This window comes from Sphaeramia orbicularis, chromosome 13, assembly GCF_902148855.1.
Source record: "Sphaeramia orbicularis chromosome 13, fSphaOr1.1, whole genome shotgun sequence".
In the NCBI taxonomy this organism is placed as follows: domain Eukaryota; kingdom Metazoa; phylum Chordata; class Actinopteri; order Kurtiformes; family Apogonidae; genus Sphaeramia; species Sphaeramia orbicularis.
In genome coordinates, this window is record NC_043969.1 from 53,039,695 (window position 1) to 53,066,451 (window position 26,757).

General features: G+C 39.7%; 1 protein-coding gene across 1 annotated transcript in view; it reads left to right on the top strand.

Moving 5' to 3' along the window:
* Positions 1-26,757, top strand: part of LOC115431221 (unconventional myosin-XVIIIa-like) — a 339,665-nt gene that overhangs the window by 179,920 nt on the left and 132,988 nt on the right. Inside the window, exons 23-27 of the mRNA XM_030151449.1 lie at positions 9,199-9,342; positions 12,789-12,878; positions 15,112-15,231; positions 16,148-16,259; positions 19,370-19,372. Coding sequence (XP_030007309.1) covers positions 9,199-9,342; positions 12,789-12,878; positions 15,112-15,231; positions 16,148-16,259; positions 19,370-19,372 — 469 coding nt within the window. The remainder of the gene's footprint in view (positions 1-9,198; positions 9,343-12,788; positions 12,879-15,111; positions 15,232-16,147; positions 16,260-19,369; positions 19,373-26,757) is intronic.

The following is a 26,757-nucleotide window of genomic DNA, read 5'->3' on the forward strand; positions in this document are numbered from 1 at the left end:
CTCAAATGAGTTTTCAAGGGCGTTGGGTTTGAGTTCAGTCCTCCATCTCCCCTGAAGGACTCCCTTTAAGCCTCATCTCTCAGGGTAAATAGTAATCTGGTGTAATTGATGTAGCCTGGAATTGGGTTCATTTCTTTGTGACCGTCGTGAACAGTTTCCTTTGTTAATGCATATCCCAGATCTCTGCCGTACTTTGAGATGTCAAAGCAGCGCAGACAAAAACACCCTCAGCTGTTTTAAAGCCTCCTCTGAATTCCTCTGTAGTCCTTTTTCTGTCGGCTCTTAGTGCGTTTGCCTTCTGCTTTTTTATTTCTTTCTCATCTTGTGATGATTTGGACACATTTCATCTGAACTGCACACTAAACTGAAAATAACAGAACAGAAAAATAATTATTTTTTAGTCCTTTTTTTTCCATTGTGCCTCGTCAAAACTTTTCATTCCTTTCCTTTTAATTCCTGCTGAAAAATAGAAGAAAAGACTAAAGTTTGATTCCTCTCACACTGAAGGACAGTGCAGTGTAAAAAAAAAAAATAAATTAAAAAAACACAAATTATTCTGGCAGCTGGGGCGCCACAAAAAAAATACTGTTAACTAACGGAAAATCACCATCTCATAAAAATACAGTAATTTTTAATAATTCAAATACAGTTTTTTGCTCTGACTTTACATGAGATTTTGCATATTTTTTTCACTCTTTACTGTTTAATAAAGAACATTTACATGTATTAAAACAATCCAATTCCCTATAATATATATATATATATTTTCAGTGAGACTCAGTTGTCCAACCCACTGATAAAAACTGTATTTGGACAGTTTATCAGTGCTTATACATGTTATACATTCACAAAAATAATAATCAGTAATTTATAAAGTATTCTGATTCTGTTGAGTGGATATGATATGATAGATTTGACTTGTAATGTGTGTGTGTTTTCAGTTCCAATAAATGAAGGAGTCCCTGTGTGAGTTCTACACTGTAAAAAAACAAACAAAAAAAAACAAAACCATAAAAAATATATTTCGGCAGCTGGGGCGCCAAAAAAATCCTGTAAAATAACAGAAAAAAAACACCTCATAAAAATACGGTAATTTTCCATAATTCAAATACAGTATTTTGCTCTACCTTTACAAGAGATTTTGCATATTTTTTGGACTTTTTAAATGTTTAATAAAGAATATTTACATGTATTAAAACAATCCAATTCCCTATAAATATATCTATAAATAATTTTCAGTGAGACTCAGTTGTCCAATCCACTGATAAAAACTGTATTTGGACAGTTTAATCAGTGCTTATACATGTTATACATTCACAAAAATACATTTATTCAACATTTTTGTTGTGAAACCTCCTGTAATTACACAAGATATTTGTCAATGAACAAACAAGTCTGGTTCAACTGACAGAAGAAATACTTCTGTTACCGTTAACTGTCAGGAATTTTATCTAGTTTTATTGTTTTTTTTTTTTTTTTTTACAGTATTAACCTTTAAATGACAGTTTAATCTCTAAATAGAAAAGAAATATTTGTGAAATTACAATACATTTGCAAATGTATTTTAACTGTATTTTTATGTGAAAAAAAATCTTTAAAAAAAATGTAAATTTTCTGGTTATTGACAGAGTTTTTTCCTGTTCTTTTCCATTTGACATGTAAAATCACAGTCTGTTTTTGTCATTGCATTGATATTTTCCTGTATCTTAAAAATACAGGAAAAATCTGTGAAATAAACAGTGAAAATTCTGCTCTGTTCTCAAAATTTGTTCCTTTGCCAAAGGTGTCTGTTTTTATTGACAAAATTTTGTAAAGAAACAACATATATTTAACTTAAACATATTAAAATTAACAAATCTTTATAAGTCAATTTATGTGCAAAGTATGAACTGAAAGTGTCCTCTTCCATTGAAAAGAAAAATAAATTAATCACTAATGAATAAATGAACCTTTCATCAACATAATTATTAATTACTCAAATAAATTCATCTTGAATAGCATAAAATAGAATATTCTTAAAATTGCACCATAATTTGATTGTTTTAATACATGTAAATATCAGTGAAATTCCAAGATAAAATATCAGTGAAATGACACAAACAGACTGTGGTTTTTACATGTCAAATGGAAAATAACAGAAAAAAAACTGTAACTGTGAAGAACCATAAAATTTCCATTTATTAAAACGATTTTTTTTCTTTTTTCACAGAAAAATACAGTTAAATACATTTGCAAAGTATTGTTATTGATTGAATGTGAAAATACCAATAAACATAATGTATACTTGATATGATGTTAAAATTTACAGTAAATTGTTAAATTTAAATCCAACAAGTAGTTTATTAACAGTTAATTGACAGGGTTTTGAAAGATAATCAAATGTTTTATGTGGTATATCATTTATTTCATCAAATATTAATTAATGTACAAGTTTTTAAACATAAAATTAATGTGATAAGCACCAACTAATAACAGAACTTTTCTGCAATTTTAATCCCTATTATTTGTTTTATAACAATGTTCATCCATATTTATAGGTAATTTTGATTGTTTTAATACATGTAATGTTCTTTATTAAACAGTAAAAAAGTCAAAAATATGCAAAATCTCATGTAAAGTTAGGGAAAAAAACTGTATTTGAATTATGGAAAATTACCGTATTTTTATGAGATGGTTATTTTCTGTTATTAACCAGTGTTTTTTGGGCGCCCCAGCTGCCGGAATACGACTGTTTTTTTTACTTTTTTTTTAAAGTAAGGTAAGAAAAATAAATTAATCAGTCACTAATGAATAAATGGACTTTTCATCAACAAAAAATAATTACTTAATTACTCAAATAAACTCATCTTGAATAATATAAAATAGAAATATTGTTAAAATTGTACCAAAGTGTAAATAAGATGACAAACAATAATAATATAAAAAATAAAAATATTGAAATTAAATAAGGTCAGGAGTAATTTTATTATATGTATGGGCTTTAATTCTCATTTATTTTTTGCAATTTTTTTAAATTCAATTCATGAATTTAATGTGTTTTTTCCAAAAAAAATTTCAAGTACCCCCTGGGCTTGTTCCAAGTACCCCTGGTGGTACATGTACCCGCATTTGAGAAAGACTGGTTTTAATACATGTAAATATTTTGATTAAACATTTAAAAGTCCGAAAAAAAAACGAAAAAATGCAAAATCCTCATGTAAAGTGTAGGGGAAAAAAACTGTATTGAATCATGGAACATTACCGTTTTTTTTTTTTTTTTTTTTTTTTTTTTTTACAGTGTACTGTTATATTGCAAGAACACAAAAATCAATTAGTTTGTTTCTCCACTCCTCTGTCTTTGCACTCTGTGGGGAACCCCCCCCCCGCCTGAGGAAGAGGCAGCGTTCAAAGCATTCTGGGTAATGAAGTGAGGGAGGGAGGGGAAGGGAAGAGCACGTCAAAAGGCAGAGTGTGTGTGTGTGTTGTGTGTGTGTGTGCGCGTGCATGCGTGTGTGGTGCGTGTGTGTGTGTGTGTGTGTGTGTGGGTGCGTGCGTGCGTGCGTGCGTGCGTGTGTGTGCGTGTGTGTGTGTGTGTGTGTGTGCGTGCGTGCGTGCGTGCGTGTGTGGTGTGTGTGTGTGTGTGTCCACGTGTCCACCAGTGGACAGACAAATGGAAGCTCCTGCGTCTGCTCTGAAGCTCTGCAGTCTGTCTGTCTGACATTCAGGACAGAGTGGGGGTGCATGGGGGGGCGGGGTCAGCAACATTGAGCCTCATTAAAGAGACAGCCTAAAGACCCAGCCCCCCCCCAGCAGGGACAGGTGGGCTGGTGGTGAGCAGATGCCAGGTGTAGAGGACAGGTGGAGGTCAGACGTGTCATCACCACTTCCTCTTTTATCATTAAAGGTGGACACTGTTTGTTTTCTGACACTGTTTAGGTTTAAGGTGTTCATGGAAAAGGTAAACAGTGGTTTTGACCCCCCCCCCACCAGTGACTCTTAATGAGCTCCACCCATATGTGACCACACACACCTGCAGTGTCCTTGTGTTAAACCTACAACAGGCCACTCCTTCCACCACCTACACACAGTTGTCCACGGGTACGCCATCGCTGTTCTCTTTTGGTCATTGTCAAGATATGAAAAAACTACAACTGAACTAAACTAAGTATTTAAAAGAACGAAAACTAATAAAAACTATCAACCTGCTCTAAAAACAAAGTAAAATGAACGGAATCAGAGAAAAACAGCCCAAACTAAATAAAACTGAAGTAGAATGAAAAATCCAGAACTATTAGAACCTTGGTTCTCAGGCGTTGTCATGGAGGGAGTCAGTGAAAGTTTTGAACGGCTGACCTGGATGACCTTAAACATGGAATACCAGCAGCGTTCAGCTCAGTGGATGGTGATCAGCTGATCCGAGTCTGGGAGGAGTCTGTTACAGCGTTAATGTCGTCTGTGGACACACCGAACACATGGACCACAGGAGATAGAAGTGGACCGTCAGTAGAACACTAGTGACTTGGCTGGAGTGTTCTGTTAGTTTTCCAAATTCAAATATTGTGTAATGAAACCAGTTCAGTCTTTGTGAATAACCCTTAACATATACTGTCTGTATATAATGTATTGTACGTAATGAGTGAGTTCATTCTATCAATAAAACACTCAGTTTGTTTTAGTCTCGTCTAGTTTGTATCTTGACTTAATTAAACTGTCCAGCTCAAATACAGGACTTCTAACTTCTAAACCAATCAACCCCATGGTCATTAGCATAGTTAATAATCTGCTAACTGACCGTTGGGTGTGTTGTGTGAGTGTCCAGTGACCCAGCAGTGAGTCTGGATGGTTCTAAAAGCAGTTTCTGTTCTGAGACAGGTCTAACATTTGAGGTCAGTGAGAGTGTGGGAACGACAGGAGGAGTTTGAGCTGCAGATTTAAGGCTGGTGTGTGTTGCCCTGCTGTGGAAGGACTGCTCATGGGACTTCATGTCCTTAAACAGGCTTAACCTTAACCCCTGATTCCTGACGCAGGGGCAGGTTCACATATTAAACCGTTAAACCTGGTGGTCACATGTCAGTATCAGTCTCACAGTGTTCTCCTACAGGGGGTTTTACTAGACATGTCTGACATTAGAGGTCCTCAGCTGACTGGACCTCAGGTGTTTGTGTCAGACTGCAGGTGAAGCTCCTCTGACCCTAACATGACTCCCATTAAATGCTCAAATCTGTTCAGTTGTTTTCATTTCATTGACTCCAAATGTGTTGGAACACGTTCATCTCTCAGACCAGTTGGTTCAGAATCAGTTTGATCCCAGATCAGTGGACTGGATGTTGTTCACTTCTCCTCCATTCCCGTGTCTGTGTTTGTTCATTCCATCTCTGCTCAGTGCATTTGTCCGTAGACGCTCAGCGTCCATGACCTTCAATGGGACTGAGTGGAACTGGTGTAAAACCACCACAAACTGGACCAGCACTGGACACAGGACACCTGTTGTCCCGCCCCTGGACACTCGGCGTCTCTGGGGGTCAACAGAGCTGTGGGCGGAGCTCGGCCGGGCCGGACGCTGAGCTTCCGCGTGCCGATTGGAGGAGGGTCCGAAAGCTGAATCCTGTTTGATTGACAGCTGTTTTCAGATCTGCTCCTTCACTGACACAGTTCAGTTTAATACGGCACACATTCTGCTGTGGAATCACAGAAACCAAATGAACTGTTCATTACTGACCTGGAAGAAAACACAAGCACTGGACTAACTGGGTTCAGTTTAACAGAATTTCACGTTTCTTGTTTCAGTTCCATAATTGAATCATTTCTTGTTTCAGTTTAATATGGTTTTGTAGATAGTTTAGCCGTCTGAGCAGCCCAGCTCTGCTGGACATTCAGACCACACGGGTCCAGTCCTGGAAAAGACGCCTACTGGTACGATAAGGACACTGAGCATGTACTGAAAATGGAACGAAGGCACCAATTTATGTGGAATAACTGGACCATTTTTTGATGTAAGCGACAATGAGCTTCACTGTCCTGAAAGAGCAGCAGCCTGCCGCTGGACTGAACATATGGTGGTTTTTCTTTTAGTGTGGATGGTTCCACTCTGTGCTCAGGACGTCCCTGTCACCCTCTCGCTGCTGTTACACACTCATTTGTCCCAATTGTCGGCTTCTGAATGGCTCTGCAGATTACCTGCTGCTACTGATGATTTCTCTTAATGCCTCTTCAACAGACTTCCCGTGGAACATTGACGGTTTAATTTGTGCTTGAAGCGTTGTAGTGTTGTGTGTGTGTGTGGTGTGTGTCGGCGTGTGTGTGTGTGTGTGTGTATTAACAGTCATCAGTCAAACACATGCAGGCGTAGGACTGTAGAACAGAAGACGACAGCAGCCAGAGTCCCAAAAAACCCGAGATCCACTTCAGGCCAGAAAATACATGCTACACTGTAAAAAAAATCTGTAATTTACAGAATTTTCACTGTTTATTTTACAGATTTTTCCTGTTTTTTTTTAACATACAGGAAAATATCAATGAAATGACAAAAACAGATTGGTGAGTTTACATGTCAAACGAAAAATAACATGAAAAAAACTGGAACTGTGAGTAACCAAAAAATTTACATTTTTTAAAAGAAATGTTTCTTTTTTCACAGAAAAATACAGTTAAAATACATTTATAAATGCATCGTAATTTCACAAATATTTCTTTTCTATTTATGAGATTAAACTGTTAATTTAAAGTTTAATACTGTAAAAAATAATAATAAACCAGATAAAATTACTGACAGTTAACGGTAACAGAAGTATTAGTTCTGTCAGTTGAACCAGACTTGTTTGTTCATTGACAAATATCTTGTGTAGATTACAGGAGGTTTCACAACAAAAATGTGAATAAAATGTATTTTGTGAATGTATAACATGTATAAGCACTGATAAACTGTCCAAATACAGTTTTTATCAGTGGATTGGACAACTGAGTCTCACTGAAAATTATTTATATATATATTTATAGGGAATCGGATTGTTTTAATACATTGTAAATATTCTTTATTAAACATTAAAAAGTCAAAAAAAATATGCAAAATCTCTTGTAAGGTAGAGCAAAATACTGTATTTGAATTATGGAAAATTACCGTATTTTTATGAGGTTGTTATTTTCTGTTATTTTACAGGATTTTTTGGCGCCCCAGCTGCCGGAATATAGTTTTTTATGGTTTTGTTTTTTTTGTATTGTTTTTTTACAGTGTAGAACTCACACAGGGACTCCTTCATTTATTGGAACTGAAAACACACACACATTACAAGTCAAATCTATCATATCATATCCACTCAACAGAATCAGAATACTTATAAATTATTGGGTGTTACAGTCGATTCATTCACATATAATAAAAAAAAAAGAAGCAGGAAAGAAGTTATCAGTGCAACAGAAAAAGAAAAGAAAAATATATACATATGATCTTAAACCCCTGTGGATAAATGCACTCCTCCAGCTGTGGGAACATTTCCCTAATGGAACTAGAACACACAGAGAAAAGACAAATATCCTGTTTATCCAAAAGACGATTCCCTAATGGCAACAAAATACAGTCGATATTTTATTTAAAGGTCAGTTCAAAACCACTCAGTTTGTCAGAACCATGAAGATCCCAGGACAGACCATGAACACCCTGGATCTGATCTGTAAAAGACAGTCTGAACAGCACTGATCTGACCCATATGTGGTCCTAAATCTGACCCAGACCACTTTCATATGTGGTCCTAAATCTGACCCGGACCACTTTCATATGTGGTCCTAAAATCTGATCAGATCTGATATTTTTCAGTGTGACTTCAGTCTGAACGTCCAGGTCATATTTATTCCGACCTTTAGGTCATTGAAATGCGACAAACGTCCCAGATGTCGGTCGGAGGGAAGGAAAACCAGATTTCCTTCTGTAAACACAGTGTGTGTCTGAGTGGTCTGGTTTTCCATCAGGACCTCTTTAGTGCATGTGGGTTACTTCAGGACCTCTTTAGTGCGTCACTTCAGGACCTCTTTAGTGCATGTGGGTTACTTCAGGTCCTCTTTAGTGCATGTGGGTCACTTCAGGACCTCTTTAGTGCATGTGGGTCACTTCAGGGCCTCTTTAGTGCATGTGGGTCACTTCAGGACCTCTTTAGTGCATGTGGGTCACTTCAGGGCCTCTTTAGTGCATGTGGGGTCACTTCAGGACCTCTTTAGTGCATGTGGGTCACTTCAGGGCCTCTTTAGTGCATGTGGGTCACTTCAGGGCCTCTTTAGTGCATGTGGGTCACTTCAGGGCCTCTTTAGTGCATGTGGGTTACTTCAGGACCTCTTTAGTGCATGTGGGTCACTTCAGGGCCTCTTTAGTGCATGTGGGTTACTTCAGGACCTCTTTAGTGCATGTGGGTCACTTCAGGGCCTCTTTAGTGCATGTGGGTCACTTCAGGGTCACATTCAGTTCAGACTCAAAACTTATAGAAGTCGCATTTAATGTGAATCTGAACCAACACACAAAACCAGACCAGTGTTCAGAACGCAGACCTCCACCAAACACCCTGAACTCTGTGCATGTGTGGATCCACTGTTTCTGTTTAAATCCAACAGTTTCCAGGTTGTTCCATACACACAAACAGTTGAATCTGGTCCCAGTCATGTGTCTGTCCAATTAGATTCAATTCACATCAATATTAGTTGAGTTCTAATTTTAAATGTGTGGGAAATGGGATTTTCAGTGTTCAGTGTAAATGTCCACAGAGTCCACATTCCACAGTGGATGTGGACAATTTAGTTCCAGATACAAGAGACTGTTCTAAGCTACAGGTGGATCCAACTGGAGGAGAATCAGAGTCATTTTGAATTTTGGATGAATTTTGGAAAATGTCTCAGTGATGACAGATGGAAAACTGTAGATGTTGTGACCTTGCTGTGACCTTGAACTTTGTCCTACTGGGACCAAAATGGACTGGGTTGGTCCCAGGGCCTAGGCCTATCTGTGGGGAAGATCTGGGAAAGATGGGTGGAAGAGTTTTACACTAAAGATGAACAAACAAACAAACAAAGCACAGTGATCACAACACCTCCTGGAGGAGGTAAAAAATTGGATTTCACCAAAAAAATGCTACTTGTGCATTCAGACCTGCTGGTGTGGGCGGAGCCTTAGTGTGGTTCTTCTGCTGACGTTGTGTTTGTGTGTGTGTGTGTGTGTGTGTGTGTGTGTGTGTGTGTCAGATCCAGGACCTGGCTATTCGCTGCATCCAGAAGAACATCAAGAAGAACCGTGGAGTCAAAGGCTGGCCCTGGTGGAAACTGTTCACCACCGTCAGACCACTGATAGAAGTCCAGCTGACCGAGGAGCAGATCAGAGGGAAAGATGTGAGTACACACACACACACACACACACACACACACACACACACACACGCACACACACACACACACACACACACACACACACGCACACACACAGTTAGGAATAATGTTGGATGCTATATTATGACAAAGGTTAAAGCTCCAAGCACCTACTGTATTCCAGACATCTTCATCTCTATGTTATAACAGGACTCTCAAACATGCGTCCTGCCACAGGTTCCAATCCAGCCCCTGAGGTGAATTTGCAAAGAGTGCAAAAATACCTTTGGTGGGACGCATTTGGCCCCGGGACGCATGTTTGAGAGCCCTGATTTACACTAAAACAAAGTATAGTACTGCAAAAATATCTGAATAACCTGAACAAATATGAACAACCTGCAGTGTCTTAAGAGAAGTACACAGAATTTTAACCATATTCCACCTGTTACTAAATATTCTGTGTGTTTGTAGATCCACTGTGATCTGTCAGGTATAATGTACATGTGGAAATGATCAACTGAAGCATACTGTTCTTAAAATTACACTTTTTGTCAGTTTGTTCATATTATTCACATTGTTTGAAAGGATAGTTGGTAGATGCAAACATTTTCATCATGTAATTTTACTTTTTTCACTCTAAAACAGAGAAAAGTTTGGAGTTGACATCATTTCTATATTATTCTGTTCTTATTTGACTGGTTGGGTCCACTGCAGATCAGATTTAGCCGAATGTGGAACTGAACTAGAATGAGTTTGACAGCCCTGGTCTATAATGACCGTTTAAGTCCACTTCAGACATGGTTCTGAGTCACAGAGGAGTGTTGGAATCCAGCGCTGTGGCTCCAGGTTGGGGTTGAACCCAGCGGTGAACATCAGCCCAGAGGCCGTGGACACATTTCAGGAACGAAGAACGAGTGAGACTGTGAATAATAATAATGTGTGTGTGGAGTAAAGGATCCTGGTCCGTCAGTCTGACAGAGCTCACTAAAGCACCTGTTAAAGCCCGGCTCACACCAAACATCTGCACTGACATCAGCTTCAGCTCCTCACAAAAGCCTGCGCTGCAACACTGAAAAAACTGACGACACAACCGGACCAGGCCGGTCTGGTCACCGTCAGTGGGTTTGGCAGTGATGCAGTGTCAGTGTCAGGGAGCTTTACCTGAACTGGGTTCCACAGTTAGTGCAGAACAGGGCTGTCAAACATGTGCCCCCCCCACAAAGGTTCCAGTCCGACCCCTGGGATGAATTTACACAGTGTCTAAACTCCACAGTCCAGGCTGTGGAACTCACGTTAGTGTGGGTTCCACATCCAGACCAATCTGGTCTACAGTCCAATAAGAACAGCAGAAGAACCCACACAGAAGAACCACTGCAGATTTACTACTGGGTTTGATGGAAAAAATAATCTTACGTTATATCTGTAAATAATGACAACTACAAATATTTGTCAAAAAAATAACATTAAATTATGAAAATATTGACGTTTACAAACTATCCTGTACCAATAAAATGTGAATAAGATGAACAAATACGAACAACCTGAAATGTCTACAGAAAATTCAGCCCAATTTGAACTTTTTCCAGAATCAGAATCACCTTTATTGTCATTGACAGTACAAAGTACATCAAACAAAACTGAGTTGGATGATTAGGGACATGGGGCCGCTGCTACCGAACTGGTGCACCCCCACAGAACCCTGTTCTTCCAAAGAACTCCAGTGAAGATAATGCAAGCACATACAGCACATACGTAAGACAAAAGACATCCTAAACACAGTACACGTGGTGGAACTTTTTCAGTGGATTCGGTTGTGGGAGGGGGACAGGAAGAGAAGAATGTTGTGAGGCAGACGGAGATGGGGGGGGGGTGTGGGGGGGGGGGTTAAATGTTTGTATGTGGTGAGTCCTAGAAAGTCTGTTTGTGTCTGAAAAGTAACAGACTCACACTTCTGTCCTTATCAGTTCATTCAGTCCTGAGTCTGGGCCTTGGAAGGATGTGTGGACTGCAACGGACCAGATTAGACCAGACTGGACCAGATTAGACCAGGTTAGACCAGATTAGACCAGACTGGACCAGACTGGACCAGACTGGACCAGATTAGACCAGACTGGACCAGACTGGACCAGATTAGACCAGACTGGACCAGATTAGACCAGAGTGGACCAGATTAGACCAGAGTGGACCAGACTGGACCAGACTGGACCAGATTAGACCAGAGTGGACCAGATTAGACCAGAGTGGACCAGACTGGACCAGACTGGACCAGATTAGACCAGACTGGACCAGACTGGACCAGATTAGACCAGACTGGACCAGATTAGACCAGACTGGACCAGACTGGACCAGATTAGACCAGAGTGGACCAGACTGGACCAGATTAGACCAGACTGGACCAGATTAGACCAGATTAGACCAGACTGGACCAGATTAAAACGGGGGAAAATGATTTGGTTTCTGCTTAATGTAGTTGTAACTTCATTTATTTCTAACTGGGTCTCAGCTTTAACTCCTCACTTCAGAGCAGGTAGACCTGCCCAGTTCGTCCTTTTTCCTCAGTCCTGCGATTTGTCGGAGCTCATCTGCGTTCTGTCCAGTGATGTAATCCAACTTTTGTGTGAGTCCTCAGCTGGTCCAGTCTGGTCTAACACACAGACTGCGTCCCCATCCGCTGTAAAACCTTCGCATGCTCCTTAATTTCAGTCGACAGCAGCGGCGTCTGTGTGTGCTGCTGTCTGTCCAACTTTGTGATAAACCAGGGCAACTCCCAGACCAATCAGAAGGAGTCCTGTTATCAAAAATCCAAACAGGTAAATCTCCTCCGTCTCCTCCACCCACAGAACCCACACACAGACTACCTCCACTTGTTCCAGCGTCCATCACAGACTGCAGACGTTCTGTCAGGGCAGGTGGGCTCCTCCAGGCCCTTGTTCCTGGGTGAAAAAATCTTGTCAGTTGCGCTGAGTGTCCAGTTGATCAACTCCATAATTTAGTTGTTTGGGAATACAGCAAGCAGAGGATCCAAAGACAGAAACAGACGAGACACAGAGGCAAAAGCAGGAGAAAAAAAAGAGGAAGAAAAGGACAGCAAAAAAAACAGGTCTGCTCTGGACAGATGACAGGAAGAAAAAAAAAAAAGTGTTTAGTGTCTTTGTAGATCTGATCCAGAATGCACATGGACTAATGAGAAGTGGAGGCAGAAGACTGAGAAAATTACACTGATTTTTCTGAAGACATTTGAGTTTTTCAGGTTATTTACATTTTTTTTGTTTGGATAGTTTATAAAAGTATTTCATAATTTAATGTTTGGTTTTTTTGCACTAAAACACAGACGTAAATTGCAGTTGTCATTATTTATCGGTTATTCTGTTTTTATTTGACTGGTTGGGTCCAAACTGGGCTGAATGTGGAACCTGAAAGAACAGGAGTTTGAAAACCCTGGATTATAACATAGTTGTGTTTCATTTCAGGAGGAGATTCAGCAGCTGAAGCAGAAGCTGGAGAAGGTGGAGAAAGAGAGGAACGAACTGAGGCTCAACACAGACCGCCTGGAGAGCCGGGTAAACACACACACATATACACACATGTGCAGGAAACACAGACCTGTACATATACACACATGTGTAGTAAACACAGACCTGCACATATACACACATGTGCAGGAAACACAGACCTGTACATATACACACATGTGTAGTAAACACAGACCTGTACATATACACATGTGCAGTAAACACAGACCTGCACATATACACACATGTGGAGTAAACACAGACCTGCACATATACACACATGTGCAGTAAACACAGACCTGCACATATACATACATATGCAGTAAACACAGACCTGTACATATACACACATGTGCAGTAAACACAGACCTGCACATATACATACATATGCAGTAAACACAGACCTGTACATATACACACATGTGCAGTAAACACAGACCTGCACATATACACACATGTGGAGTAAACACAGACCTGCACATATACACACATGTGCAGTAAACACAGACCTGTACATATACACACATGTGTAGTAAACACAGACCTGCACATATACACACATGTGTAGTAAACACAGACCTGTACATATACACACATGTGCAGTAAACACAGACCTGTACATATACACACATGTGGAGTAAACACAGACCTGCACATATACACACATGTGCAGTAAACACAGACCTGTACATATACACACATGTGCAGTAAACACAGACCTGTACATATACACACACGTGCAGTAAACACAGACCTGCACATATACACACATGTGCAGTAAACACAGACCTGTACATATACACACATGTGTAGTAAACACAGACCTGCACATATACACACATGTGTAGTAAACACAGACCTGTACATATACACACATGTGCAGTAAACACAGACCTGTACATATACACACACGTGCAGTAAACACAGACCTGTACATATACCACACATGTGCAGTAAACACAGACCTGCACATATACACACACGTGCAGTAAACACAGACCTGTACATATACACACATGTGCAGTAAACACAGACCTGCACATATACACACACGTGCAGTAAACACAGACCTGCACATATACACACATGTGCAGTAAACACAGACCTGCACATATACACACACGTGCAGTAAACACAGACCTGTACATATACACACATGTGCAGTAAACACAGACCTGCACATATACACACATGTGTAGTAAACACAGACCTGCACATATACACACATGTGCAGTAAACACAGACCTGTACATATACACACATGTGCAGTAAACACAGACCTGTACATATACACCACGTGCAGTAACACAGACCTGCACATATACACACATGTGCAGTAAACACAGACCTGCACATATACACACACGTGCAGTAAACACAGACCTGTACATATACACACATGTGCAGTAAACACAGACCTGCACATATACACACACGTGCAGTAAACACAGACCTGTACATATACACACATGTGCAGTAAACACAGACCTGTACATATACACATGTGTAGTAAACACAGACCTGCACATATACACACATGTGCAGTAAACACAGACCTGTACATATACACACATGTGTAGTAAACACAGACCTGCACATATACACACATGTGCAGTAAACACAGACCTGTACATATACACACATGTGCAGTAAACACAGACCTGCACATATACACACATGTGCAGTAAACACAGACCTGTACATATACACACATGTGCAGTAAACACAGACCTGCACATATACACACATGTGCAGTAAACATGGACTGTCAACTGTGGAAAATGTCAGCGTTGGAGGAGTAATTAGTTAATAAATAGTTTTACAGTTCGGTGGAAAAACTATTCAGAGTGTTGTACTGTCATGTGTTCAGTACAGAAACAGGTTCATAGACCATGTTCAACAATTGAACCACCATTTGAAGGTAGAACTGATCTGAATCTTCTTGATGTTTATGATACAGTCGATAGCTGATTAAATGAATCCAGTGTGTGGAAAAAAAAATCTCATTCAGAAGAGACAAAAAATAAGAGTGTACACAGAACTACACATCCACAGAGCCCCAACTCCAAAGCGCCGTCCTTGAATTACAAAAAAAAAAAACAAGCCCTGCAGCAAAAAAAAAAAAAAAAGAAGTAAATAGACCAAAAAATAAACCTTAGTCATGCTGAAGAAGATGTTATGGAATGGTCCAGATTCAGTCTGTGGAATCTGACTATAGTTTGTATAAATAAGTAAGAACGTGTGTGTGTGTGTGTGCGTGTGTGTGTGTATGTTACATCAGATCACAGAGCTGTCGTCGGAGCTGGCAGACGAACGGAACACCGGGGAGTCGGCCTCACAACTACTGGAGACTGAGACGTCTGAGAGACTGAGACTGGAGAAGGACATGAAGGAACTGCAGGTACACACACACACACAGACACACACACACACACACACAAACACTAAACACACACACTGATGTGTCACCAGTTCACTGGCTCCGCCCCCATACAGTTCTCATTCATTCGTTCATTCATTCATTCATTCATCTGTCAAAGCCACACCCACTTTGTCCTGAACTCATGTGTCTTCATCCGTACAGAATACACTTCAGTGCTCAGATCAGTCCTCACTCAGTAAATCCCTTTTCATCGGTGCTAAATGTCCTTGGGGAAAAAACTGATATCATTACAGATTTTGTCAAACTTGTGTTAAAAATCTTCTTTTTCAAAAATAATATTTATAAATAATATTTCAAAGGAAATCCATGACAGAAACAAAGTGAACTGAATCTACAGAACACATCCTCCTAACGCGGACCTCTGAGGTCTGCGTTAAAATCAGCTCTTTAGCGACGAACTGGGCGAGCGCTCACTTTTAACCAACTAGCCCAGAAACGGGATAGCACATTTCTCGTTGCGTTGGGGTTAACGAACTAACTTACGAACACACTTTGCATGTCATTAGTTGTTAAGGAACAAAGAGCGAGCCCAGAAACGGGATAGCACAAAATGCATTAAATGGACACATTTTGTGTTGCGCTGGGCTGAGCAATTTAACAAGCTAGCGCAGAAATGAGCCCCAGTGTCCAGCGTTCTGCCCGACAGGAAGCTGAGCTTGAATCTGAAGTGTCTGCGGCAAACACTTCAGACGTGGACCGACACTGAACACCTAAACCCAGTCCTCCATCTGATCCACGGCGTCTCTGCTCTGCCTAATGTGCTTTTGTTTGGCCTCGAAGACATGAAAACATGGAGGTTTTCCTCCAATATTCCGTAGAGATGGCTGTGTTCATGTTGTCATGGAAACCGCTTCCTTTCTCTCTCATCCACAAGGCCAAGTTTGACAGCATGAAGAAACAGATGGAGTCCATGGAGATGGAGGTGATGGAGGCTCGACTCATCAGGGCGTCAGAGCTGAACGGAGAGATGGATGATGACGACACAGGTCCGACACACACACACAGTGAACCACTGCTGCACTAGTTCTTGTTGTTGTTGTTACTAATTCGTCTTCTGTTGCTTGGGAGCGTCATCACACCCACACATGTTTGTTTGTGTGGGTTTGAACGCGTCATGTGACAGTTTTATTTTGCTCGTCACATCTGTTGAGGTGAGACAACGCACAGCTGAGGAACTGTGTCTCATATCAGGCTGTGTATCAGCAAGACTCTGGAGATATGATACAAATCACAACACTGGGATCACAATATATATCACAATATATCATGCTACTGTTAAAAAGGCAATGTTTTGTTTGTTTCTTGTTTTTAAATGATTATTTCCTTGAAGAATTGAATTCCAGCAAAAATCTGCACAAATACTAAACACATTTTTATTTGATCCCAACAGGATCTGATGTTCTATCACAACATGTTCCTGTGTTCAAACTGAAGTTCTGTTTTACAGACATTACAGTTTCAGGTCCTGTAAACACGCAGCAAGCAGGAAATCTCAAAGACCACAATTAATTTCAGTTAATGAACTACTGCCCCAGTTTCTTTAATTTAAACCACCTCAGTACCAAAAATCTGCGCTTATCTGGACAAATGGACCAAACCAGGAGAAATGAAGAACTCACCAAAAAAGAAGGTCTGAGGTTTTAAAAAGTTAAAACAATAGCTTGATTTATTACTTCAGACAAAAATTAAAAAAGTTACAAAAATAATCTAGCATCAAACACACATTTCGTCACAGAGAGAAAAAGAAAAAGCCCAAAAAAAAGAGTGTCCTTTGTTGCTTTTTATAGTCTTTAGTGACTCTGGACACTCCATTAGTCAATGACATCATTCGTCGTAGGCTTATTATTGGTTAATGCTAGTTACTGGGCAGAACATGTCAGTCACTCCATCAGCTAATTCTAAGAAAAGCACAGGCTTTTGCATGTGCACAGCTCTTGCTTAACACCTGCACTGTTAGGCTAGCATTTCTTGACCACAAAAATCCCCTTAGTTCATAATCTGTTTTTTCTGCTCGACTCTCTTTACCACAGCTACCTTCTAAAGCTGTGAAATTAGATCTTTCTCGTTGCAGTTGACCTTTTGTCCAAGTTCAGCACAGACAGGTGTGAGTTCATCTAAACTACACACACACGAACCAAACCTGACACTGACTGTTCAGTACAAATAAGGATACTACATACAGTTAAAACTTAGAAATCAGAATATAACTTAGATCTGCAAAAGTAAAAAGATTCTTCAAGCAAAACAACTTGTAACATTACATGTTTTCGTCTCCATTTTGGTTCATGATGTATGATTTATGATGTCCATCCGACATTTTAGAACTAGTCAGAGTCACACATTCAACTTCCATTTAACATAAGATACATCTTACAATCCTGTTCAAATGTTCATATTTTATTAGTTCAGAACTAACATCAGAACATTATTTTAGTTCAATCCCAACAAAGGAACAAACATTATTTAATAAAAGAGAGTTCAATAATAATAAATAAAATACCAGTGTTCAGAACTCAGAGCTCCTCCTTCAGCCTGAACTCTGTGCATGTGTGGATCCACTCTGTCTGTTTAAATCCAACAGTTTCCAGGTTGTTCCATACACACAAACAGTTGAATCTGGTCCCAGTCATGTGTCTGTCCAATTAGATTCAATTCACATCAATATTAGTTGAGTTCTAATTTTAAATGTGTGGGAAATGGGATTTTCAATGTTCAGTGTAAATGTCCACAGAGTCCACATTCCACAGTGGATGTGGACAATTTAGTTCCACATACAAGAGATTGTTCTAAGCTACAGGTGGATCCAACTGGAGGAGAATCAGAGTCGTTTGGAATTTTGGATGAATTTTGGAAAATGTCTCAATGATGACAGATGGAAAATTGTAGATGTTGTGACCTTGCTGTGACCTTGAACTTTGTCCTACTGGGACCAAAATGGACTGGGTTGGTCCCAGGGCCTAGGCCTATCTGTGGGGAAGATCTGGGAAAGATGGGTGGAAGAGTTTTACACTAAAGATGAACAAACAAACAAACAAACAAAGCAAAGTGATCACAATACCTCCTAGCTGAGGTAACAACGAATCTCCACAATATCTGCATTTGAATAAATACCTAAAAATATCGATACAGTACTTTTTAATCTCGATACAGTATTGTGAAATGAAATATTGCGATATATTGCAGAAGGGTCATTCCATCCCAAATCAATCAGATTTCAGAAAGTGCCCACATGACCCCCTCAGAAAATTCTGAAAAAATTCACACTTGTTCACCTACAGATAAACGAATGCATCCAAAATTTTAATGTCATGTCTGTAATAGTTTAGCAGATACAGCCCTCTGAAAATTAATGTTTTTTTGTTTTTTTCAAATGTGCTTTTGGTCCAACTCTGAGCAGCTGTCTGTCCTCAGGTATTCCATCCACACTGAAACTGAAACTGACTGTCTGGGCTGAAATCCCCCTGAAAAGACCAGATTTGGCATCCAAATAATTGTAGGTGCCTTCATGTTTGGTCCATGAGGCCTTGAAATCAGGCCCAAAGGCTCATTCTGCAAATGTCCTCTGTCTTCAGACTGTCACTGGGACAGAATGGATGAATGGACACACCTCCTGTTTTTACATGGATTCTTCTGGTCCACATGCAACAACCTACTGAAAAAGACCACATTTAATGAAAAGTGTTGATGTGAGGACATGAAGAAAATGGGTCCATTTACATTTGTCCCAAAAATACTCTTTATTTGAGCACCCACATGACCATGTGGACAGTTCAGGAACATCTGGACATTTGGACCATGTCTTCATATATGTTTACAGATGTTGGGCACAGAATTTGAGCTTTGGGACAGAACTGGTTCTATTTGTAATATTTTTTTTACTGCATGACTCTATTTTCTTGCAGTTGTATCCAAACGTAGGTGTAAATGTCATTTGAACAGTAGAATGGCATTGATTATTGCACCAGTTCTGATAATACTGCAGATATTTGAACTAGGCTGTGGAACTGCAGGATGGCTCAGATAGAAGAAGGACACATTTACCACAACTGGCTCAGGTTGAAGCCTGGAGGAGAGACTTCTGGGAAAGAGGATGGAGCTGGTCAGCTGACCCAGTTCCACCAGGGTCAGCTGACCCAGTTCCACCAGGGTCAGCGACAGAAATGGAGCTCAGATTTCCCAGAATGTTTATGATGCGGTCCAGCCTAATTTTGGGAATTCTGTTCATAATCCTGAACAAACTTCTTCATCATGGAGGAAAAATGTGTAGTTGGATTGATCTGAAAGGAGGAATGTCAGAGACAGACATGATCAAGACAAACAGGCTTTGTGAAAACTGGGGATTCTGGGAAATCTGAGCTCCATTTCTGTCATTGACTCTGGTGAAACTGGGTCAGCTGACCAGCTCCATCCAATTTCCCACAAGTCTCTACTATTACAGATATGACATTAACATGTTGGATGTGTTGGTTTATCTGTAGGTGAACAAGTGTGAATTTTTTCAGAATTTTCTGAGGGGGTCATGTGGGGACCACTGGTTGAACTACCATGGAATGACCCAGCCCTGCTGAACTGCAGCCTCATAAGGAGGCAGTGTTGAACCAGTGTAAACCCAGAGTGTTGAACCAGTGTAAACCCAGAGTGTTGAACCAGTGTAAACCCAGAGTGTTGAACCAGTGTAAACCCAGAGTGTTGAACCAGTGTAAACCCAGAGTGTTAAATGCTTCCATGGGTGTGTGTTATTACATTCACTTCCTCCATGTATCCGTTCATTCAGACTCATTCAGTCCCAGTGTGTGGGCCTCAGTGAAGGTGCAGGAGCTGTGGGGGGGGGTGTTGGATCGATGCTCCCACAACAAAGCCGACGTGGGGAAGTCCATTAGAAATAGATCCGTTCAAAGTGGGGGGGGTTTGACTTCCAGGCGCCCAGCTGTGCACACTCTGTAAACGTCCAATCGATTCCAGTGCGTTCTTTCTTCTTCTTGTTGTGTCGGATGGAGCAGTTGGACTGTGCAGGAAGACGGCAGAGCTTCGATTGTGGTGAAATGGCACGGCTCTGAAATCAGGTCCTGTTTAAAGTGAAAGCACACAGAACTGAACTGACACATTCACAGTGAAAGGACTGAGCTTTACTCACACTCTGATTTATTTACTCTGTGGAAATGTGGTGTTTACCGAGAGAAGGCACGAAAAATATGACAGATATAAGAACTCTGAGGAAGCATTGGATATAGAAGTGGAAATATCTGACAGAACCCTGAACAGAACCACTGCACAAGCAGCGGACATGAGGACGCATGTTGGAATGTGTGTGTGTGTGCGTGTGTGTGTGCGTGTTGCAAGGTTCTAATAGTTTTAGATTTTTCATTCTAGTTTAGTTTTATTTAGTTTTGACTTTGTTTTTTCTCTAATTCAGTTCGTTTTAATTCGTTTTTAGAGCAGGTTTGACAGTTTTTATTAGTTTTTGTTTTTTTCTAAATGCTTAGTTTTAGTTCAGTTTTAGTTTAGTTGTAGTTCAGTTGTAGTTCAGTTTTAGTTTAGTTGTAGTTCAGTTTTAGTTTAGTTGTAGTTCAGTTGTAGTTCAGTTTTAGTTTAGTTGTAGTTCAGTTTTAGTTTAGTTGTAGTTCAGTTGTAGTTCAGTGGTCTCTTTTCTCGTCTTCTCTTTCGTATTCAAATAAATCCCAGACAGGACTCTGCTGCTTTCTCCCAACTTTAGTCTCCATGTTTCCAGGTAGAGGGCACTGTAAAAAAAAATCTGTAATTTAACAGAATTTTCACTGTTTATTTGACAGATTTTTCCTGTATTTTTCAGATACAGGAAAATATCAATGAAATGACAAAAACAGACTGTGATTTTACATGTCAAATGGAAAAGAACAGGAAAAAACTGGAACTGTGAAGAACCAAAAAATTCCAATTTTTTTAAAAGAATTTTTTTTCTTTTTTCACAGAAAAATAGTTACATTTGCAAATGTATGGTAATTTCACAAATATTTATTTTGTATGGATGAGATTAAACTGTTAATTTAAAGTTTAATACTGTAAAAAAAATAATAATAATGAAATGAGATAAAATTACTGACAATTACCTGTAACAGAAGTATTAGTTCTGTCAGTTGAACCAGACTTGTTTGTTCATTGACAAATATCTTGTGTAATTACAGGAGGTTTCACAACAAAAATGTTGAATAAATGTATTTTTGTGAATGTATAACATGTATAAGCACTGATAAACTGTCCAAATACAGTTTTTATCAGTGGATTGGACAACTGAGTCTCACTGAAAATTATATATATATATATATATATATATATATATATATAGGGAATTGGATTGTTTTAATACATGTAAATATTCATTATTAAACATTAAAAAATATGCAAAATATCATGTAAAGTTAGGGCAAAAAACTGTATTTTAATTATGGAAAATAACCTTATTTTTATTAGATGGTTATTTTCCGTTATTTTACAGTATTTTTTCGGTGCCCCAGCTGCTGGAATAATATAGTTTTTTTACATTTTAGTTAGTTTTGTAAGCATACTATACAGTTTCAGTCAGTTATCTTTTTTTTTCTTTTTATTATAGTTTTTATTTATTTCAGTTAACGTAAATGTTTTTTCAATTCTAGTTTCCATCATTTCGTTAGCTTGGTTAACGATCATAACCTTGGTGTGTTGCAGGTGGAGAGTGGAGGCTGAAGTACGAACGGGCCCATCAGAGAGATCGAGTTTACCAAGAAGAGGCTGCAGCAGGAACTGGACGACAAACTGGAGGTGGAGCAGCAGAACAAACGACAACTGGAGAGGAGGGTGAGTGTACACACACACACACACACACACACACACACACACACACACACACACTGGTGGACTGATGGATGTCGGTGTCCGTTAGCCCCGCCCCCTTTTCTGCATATGGTGTCAGTGAGTCAAATGAAAGTGGACCAGCTTTATTACGACTCCAAACAGACGGATGACAGTTTAGAGTTCAACCCTTTCATGCATGAATTGTTAGAACCTTTGTCGAGATCTTTTCTTGAGTGTTTTTATTCCTCATTAGGCATGAAAAAAACAATGCAATTGAGGTTTTTTTTTTCATGGATTTGCAAAAATGTCCACTCAGCTACACCATGTGTTTTATTCTTGAAGCACAGAAACATGTATGTAAAACCCAATATCAGAAAGTGAGATAAAAAAAATGAAATAATAACATTTTTATGCTGCTAATCTGATGTTTTCTCACATTTTAATATATTCTAATACTAGTTATAACTCACTTCATTGATTGATTTGATTGGTTAATGTATTTATTTCGAATGTGAATGTCCAAACAGAAGAAAATAAACAAAACATTTAGACAGAAGACATATAAAACATATTCCAAAAGGAGTGAGAAGAAGCACAACTTCTAAACTCTGAACCCTTCTTCTTAAATAATTAACAGTAAAAATATTCCTAGTTCATGGAGATAATATGCAAAAAAAAAAAAACAAACATTAAAAAAAAAAAAAAAAACTGTTAATTACAATCTAACAATTAACAATTGATTTCCACTCAAACATGTTAGTGCAGATCAGATTTATCAAGAACAGGAAAGTAACAGTACTGGTCTGAATGTCAGTGTATTGGATGATGCATTAGTGTCCACTGTGTCAGCTGATCTGGAACTAAAACAACCAAACCCATGAATATACAAGAGAACAGCTGGAGAAGAACTGTCCACTGGAGTGACCACTGGAGTGACCACTGGAGTGACCACTGTGCATGAAAGGGTTAACTAGGCCTTCAGGAATACCAAAGCGTTTTTTAAAGGATGTTTTTTGTAGATGTAAACATTTTCACAAGGTAATTTTACTTTTCACTGTTATTATTTTCCTGGTCCGGCCCACTTCAGATCATATTGGGCTGAATGTGGAACTGACGGAACATGACTCAGACATTCCTGATCTAAATAAATCACCAGTGACCCAGAGTAGATGTGATTACACTTTGGGAAAAGTAGGTCAAAGTTCAAGTTTTTATGAATTTTAAAATATTTTTTTTTTTCCAATTTACTTATAATGGGGGACATGATGACATCAGCTGGATCAATGCTAAAATCAGTCAAACTTTATTTGTATAGCACTTTTCCTACATGGTACATGTAGCCCAAAGTGCTTCACATCAAACCCTCCACTGTCCTGCAGCTGCAACTGAAAATAAAAATAAAACCAACAAAGTAAAGTAATGTTTACAGTAAGAGTTTAATTAAAAGCTAAACTAAAAAGATAAGTTTTGGGTTTACTTTTAAAAATATGAGCACTCACAGCGGCCCTCAGGTCCTCAGGTAGACTGTTGTGTAGTTTGGGGCCACAGAAGCTGAATGAGGCCTAAAGCATGAGTGTTGGAGTGGACTCTGGGAACAGGTACCAGATTAGGACCTGAGGACCTGAGAGGGCTCATATGTTAAAAGCAAATCAGATAAAGAAATAGGGCTAAGACCATTAAGAGTTTTAAAAACCAATAAAAGCACTTTAAAATCGATCCTGAAGCTCACAGGGAGCCAATAAAATAAACTACAGTATGTGCGAGGGGCGGGGTTTGTTGTGTGTGGAGCCACTTGTTTTCTTCAGGTTTAAGTTTGTTGATAATGTATTAGAGCAAAGTCAATAAAACCAGTGGAGTAGGGGGTTCCTGAGGACCTTCAATGGCAGCCCACTGAACCTAATGTGTGCTAATGCTAATGCTAATGCTGTGTACTGTGTCTGCATTAGGACGGTTAAAGTGCAGAGGCTGAATTCTCCTGCAGGTAGTGAAATGAGCTAACCTTTATGCATCACATACTTATACGGTTACGGTTAAAACCCTTTGGATTGTGGTGTAGTGGGAACTGATAAGAAGGAGACGGTGTTTTTGTGGCTTCATGAAGAGGAGGACAGTGAGAGAATGAGCAGAACAGCTGTTCACCACAACCTCCAGAACAAACTGCAGTCTAACCCTCCACAGACGCAGAGGCAGACAACACACAGCACCACAGGTCGAATCACTATGAACCAAACTGTAGGCAAAGTTTTGAGTCCACGCATGAAATAACTGCAGATCAGATCTCCTTAATGGACCCTCAGGGAAATAATAGTTTGGGCAGAAGTTGTGCTTTCTGTGTGCACAAAGCTAAAGCAGCACAAACTGTGTTCAGAAAGGACAGAAGAGAATCCAACTGAACCAGCAACAGCATGTGGAGCTAGAATAAATACACTAGGAAAGGAAATGAACAACACCTGAGCAGTGAGTTTAAAAACACACATCAGACCAGGTGTCGTCCGTTCCTCAGAGGATCTGAGATGGAGTGTGTGAAAACAGTCATTCTGCCGTCAAATCCAGCCCCAGCAGATCATGTGTTCCACAGGTTCAGGTGTGAGAAGACCCTCCATGTGGGCTGTTCCTGTCATGTGTCACCTCTGTGGTTATTAAAGCCAAACTTGCTTTTGGTGTTGAGCGCTGATGATCGGTGTGTTTGTCCAGATCAGCGACCTGCAGGCGGATAACGAGGAGTCCCAGAGGAACGTCCAACAGCTGAAGAAGAAAACCCAGAGGCTGACGGCAGAGCTGCAGGACACCAAACTGCACCTGGAAGGACAACAGAGCAGAAACCACGACCTGGAGAAGAAGCAGAGGAAGTGAGTATACACACACACACACACACACACACACACAGTGCTGTCCACAGTGTTGTGACTGGACTCCTGATCCTTCTACATAAGTGCAGATGTGGAGGGTTTTCTGTCATGCCCACAGACTTCAAGTTTTCCTTGTCCATACAGACTGACGTACAGACAGAAGGTATTTATTTCCTTAATCACACACTTCACCACTGATAACCAACACACAAATACCTGTTCACCCCTCTGTGGAAAAAAAGCAACTTTATATTCATTAGTGCTGGAATATCCCACAGCAGGTTTTACAGCGGACTGTCTCCATGACGACAAACAGTAGCGCACACAAAGTCCTCATTTAATTAGGGCGCTCTCCAAGACTTTGCGCCTGTTGTCATTTGTGCAGGAAATCTGAGCTGACACGCAAACCAATAGCACGTGCAGATTTTAGCACGAGCGAGCACATTTGCACCTGTTATATGTGATCTTAGTAAATCAGGCCCTAAACGTTAAATATCTGCTTTTTCAGATGATGTTAAGCACTTGTGTGTGTGTGTGTGTGTATGTGTATGTGTATGTGTGTGTGTGTGTGTGTGTGTGTGTGTGTGTATGTGTATGTGTATGTGTGTGTGTGTGTATGTGTATGTGTATGTGTATGTGTGTGTGTGTGTGTGTGTGTATGTGTGTGTGTGTGTATGTGTATGTGTATGTGTATGTGTGTGTGTGTATGTGTATGTGTATGTGTATGTGTATGTGTGTGTGTGTGTATGTGTATGTGTATGTGTATGTGTATGTGTATGTGTGTGTGTGTGTGTGTGTGTGTGTGTGTGTGTTCTTCCAGGTTCGACAGTGAGCTCAGTGCCGTCCAGGAGGAGGTTCAGAGGGAGAGGATTCTGAGGGAGAAACTGTCCAGAGACAAAGACATGCTGAGTGGAGAGACGTTCAGCCTCCGACAGCAGCTGGAGGTGTGTGTATATATGTGTGTGTGTGTGTGTGTGTGTGTGTGTGTGTGTGTGTTCAATATTTGACCCACATTTCTTTGGAACATTCATCCCTGTTGGTCTGTGAAAACCCGTTCCAGGTTCATCAGGTCTCTAGTCTGTATGACTGTGGTTCTCTCTGGACCCGGGTCCTGGACCTGGTTTTCAGGTGGTCTACATCAGGGCTGTCAAACTCATGTTCTTCCAGGTTCCACATTCAGCCCAATTTCATCTGCAGTGGGCCGGACCAGTCAAATAATATGATAACCAATAAATAATGACAACTGCAGATTGTTTTAGTGCAAAAAATAACCTTCAGTTCTGCCAATATTTACATTTACAAACTATCCAAACAAAAAGAATGTGAATAACCTGAAAAAAATCCAACTTGTAAAGAAATATAAGTAAAATTTTATCAATATTCTGCCTCGACTTATCATTTCTACATATGCGTTCCAGATCAGATCTACAAAAAGGCACCAAACATTTAGTAACAGGCAGGATAGTGTTAAAACTGCACTGAACTTCTGTAGACATTTCAGGTTGTTCATATTTGTTCAGGTTATTCACATTTTATTGTTAAAGGATAATTTGTTAATGTAAATATTTTCATAATTTAATGTTTTTTGCATTAAATCAAAGAGAAAACATTGGTGTTGTCATTATTTACAGGTTATTCTGATATTACTTTTGAGTTTGATGGCCTAACTTGCACTTTGTAAATTCATCCTGTGGGCCGGTTTGGAACCTTTGGCGGGCCGGTTTAGGCCCCCAGGATGCATGTTTGACACCTGTAGTCTACAGTACCTCCTGAACCCGGGTCCTGGACCTGGTTTTCAGTTGGTCTACAGTATCTCCTGAACCCGGGT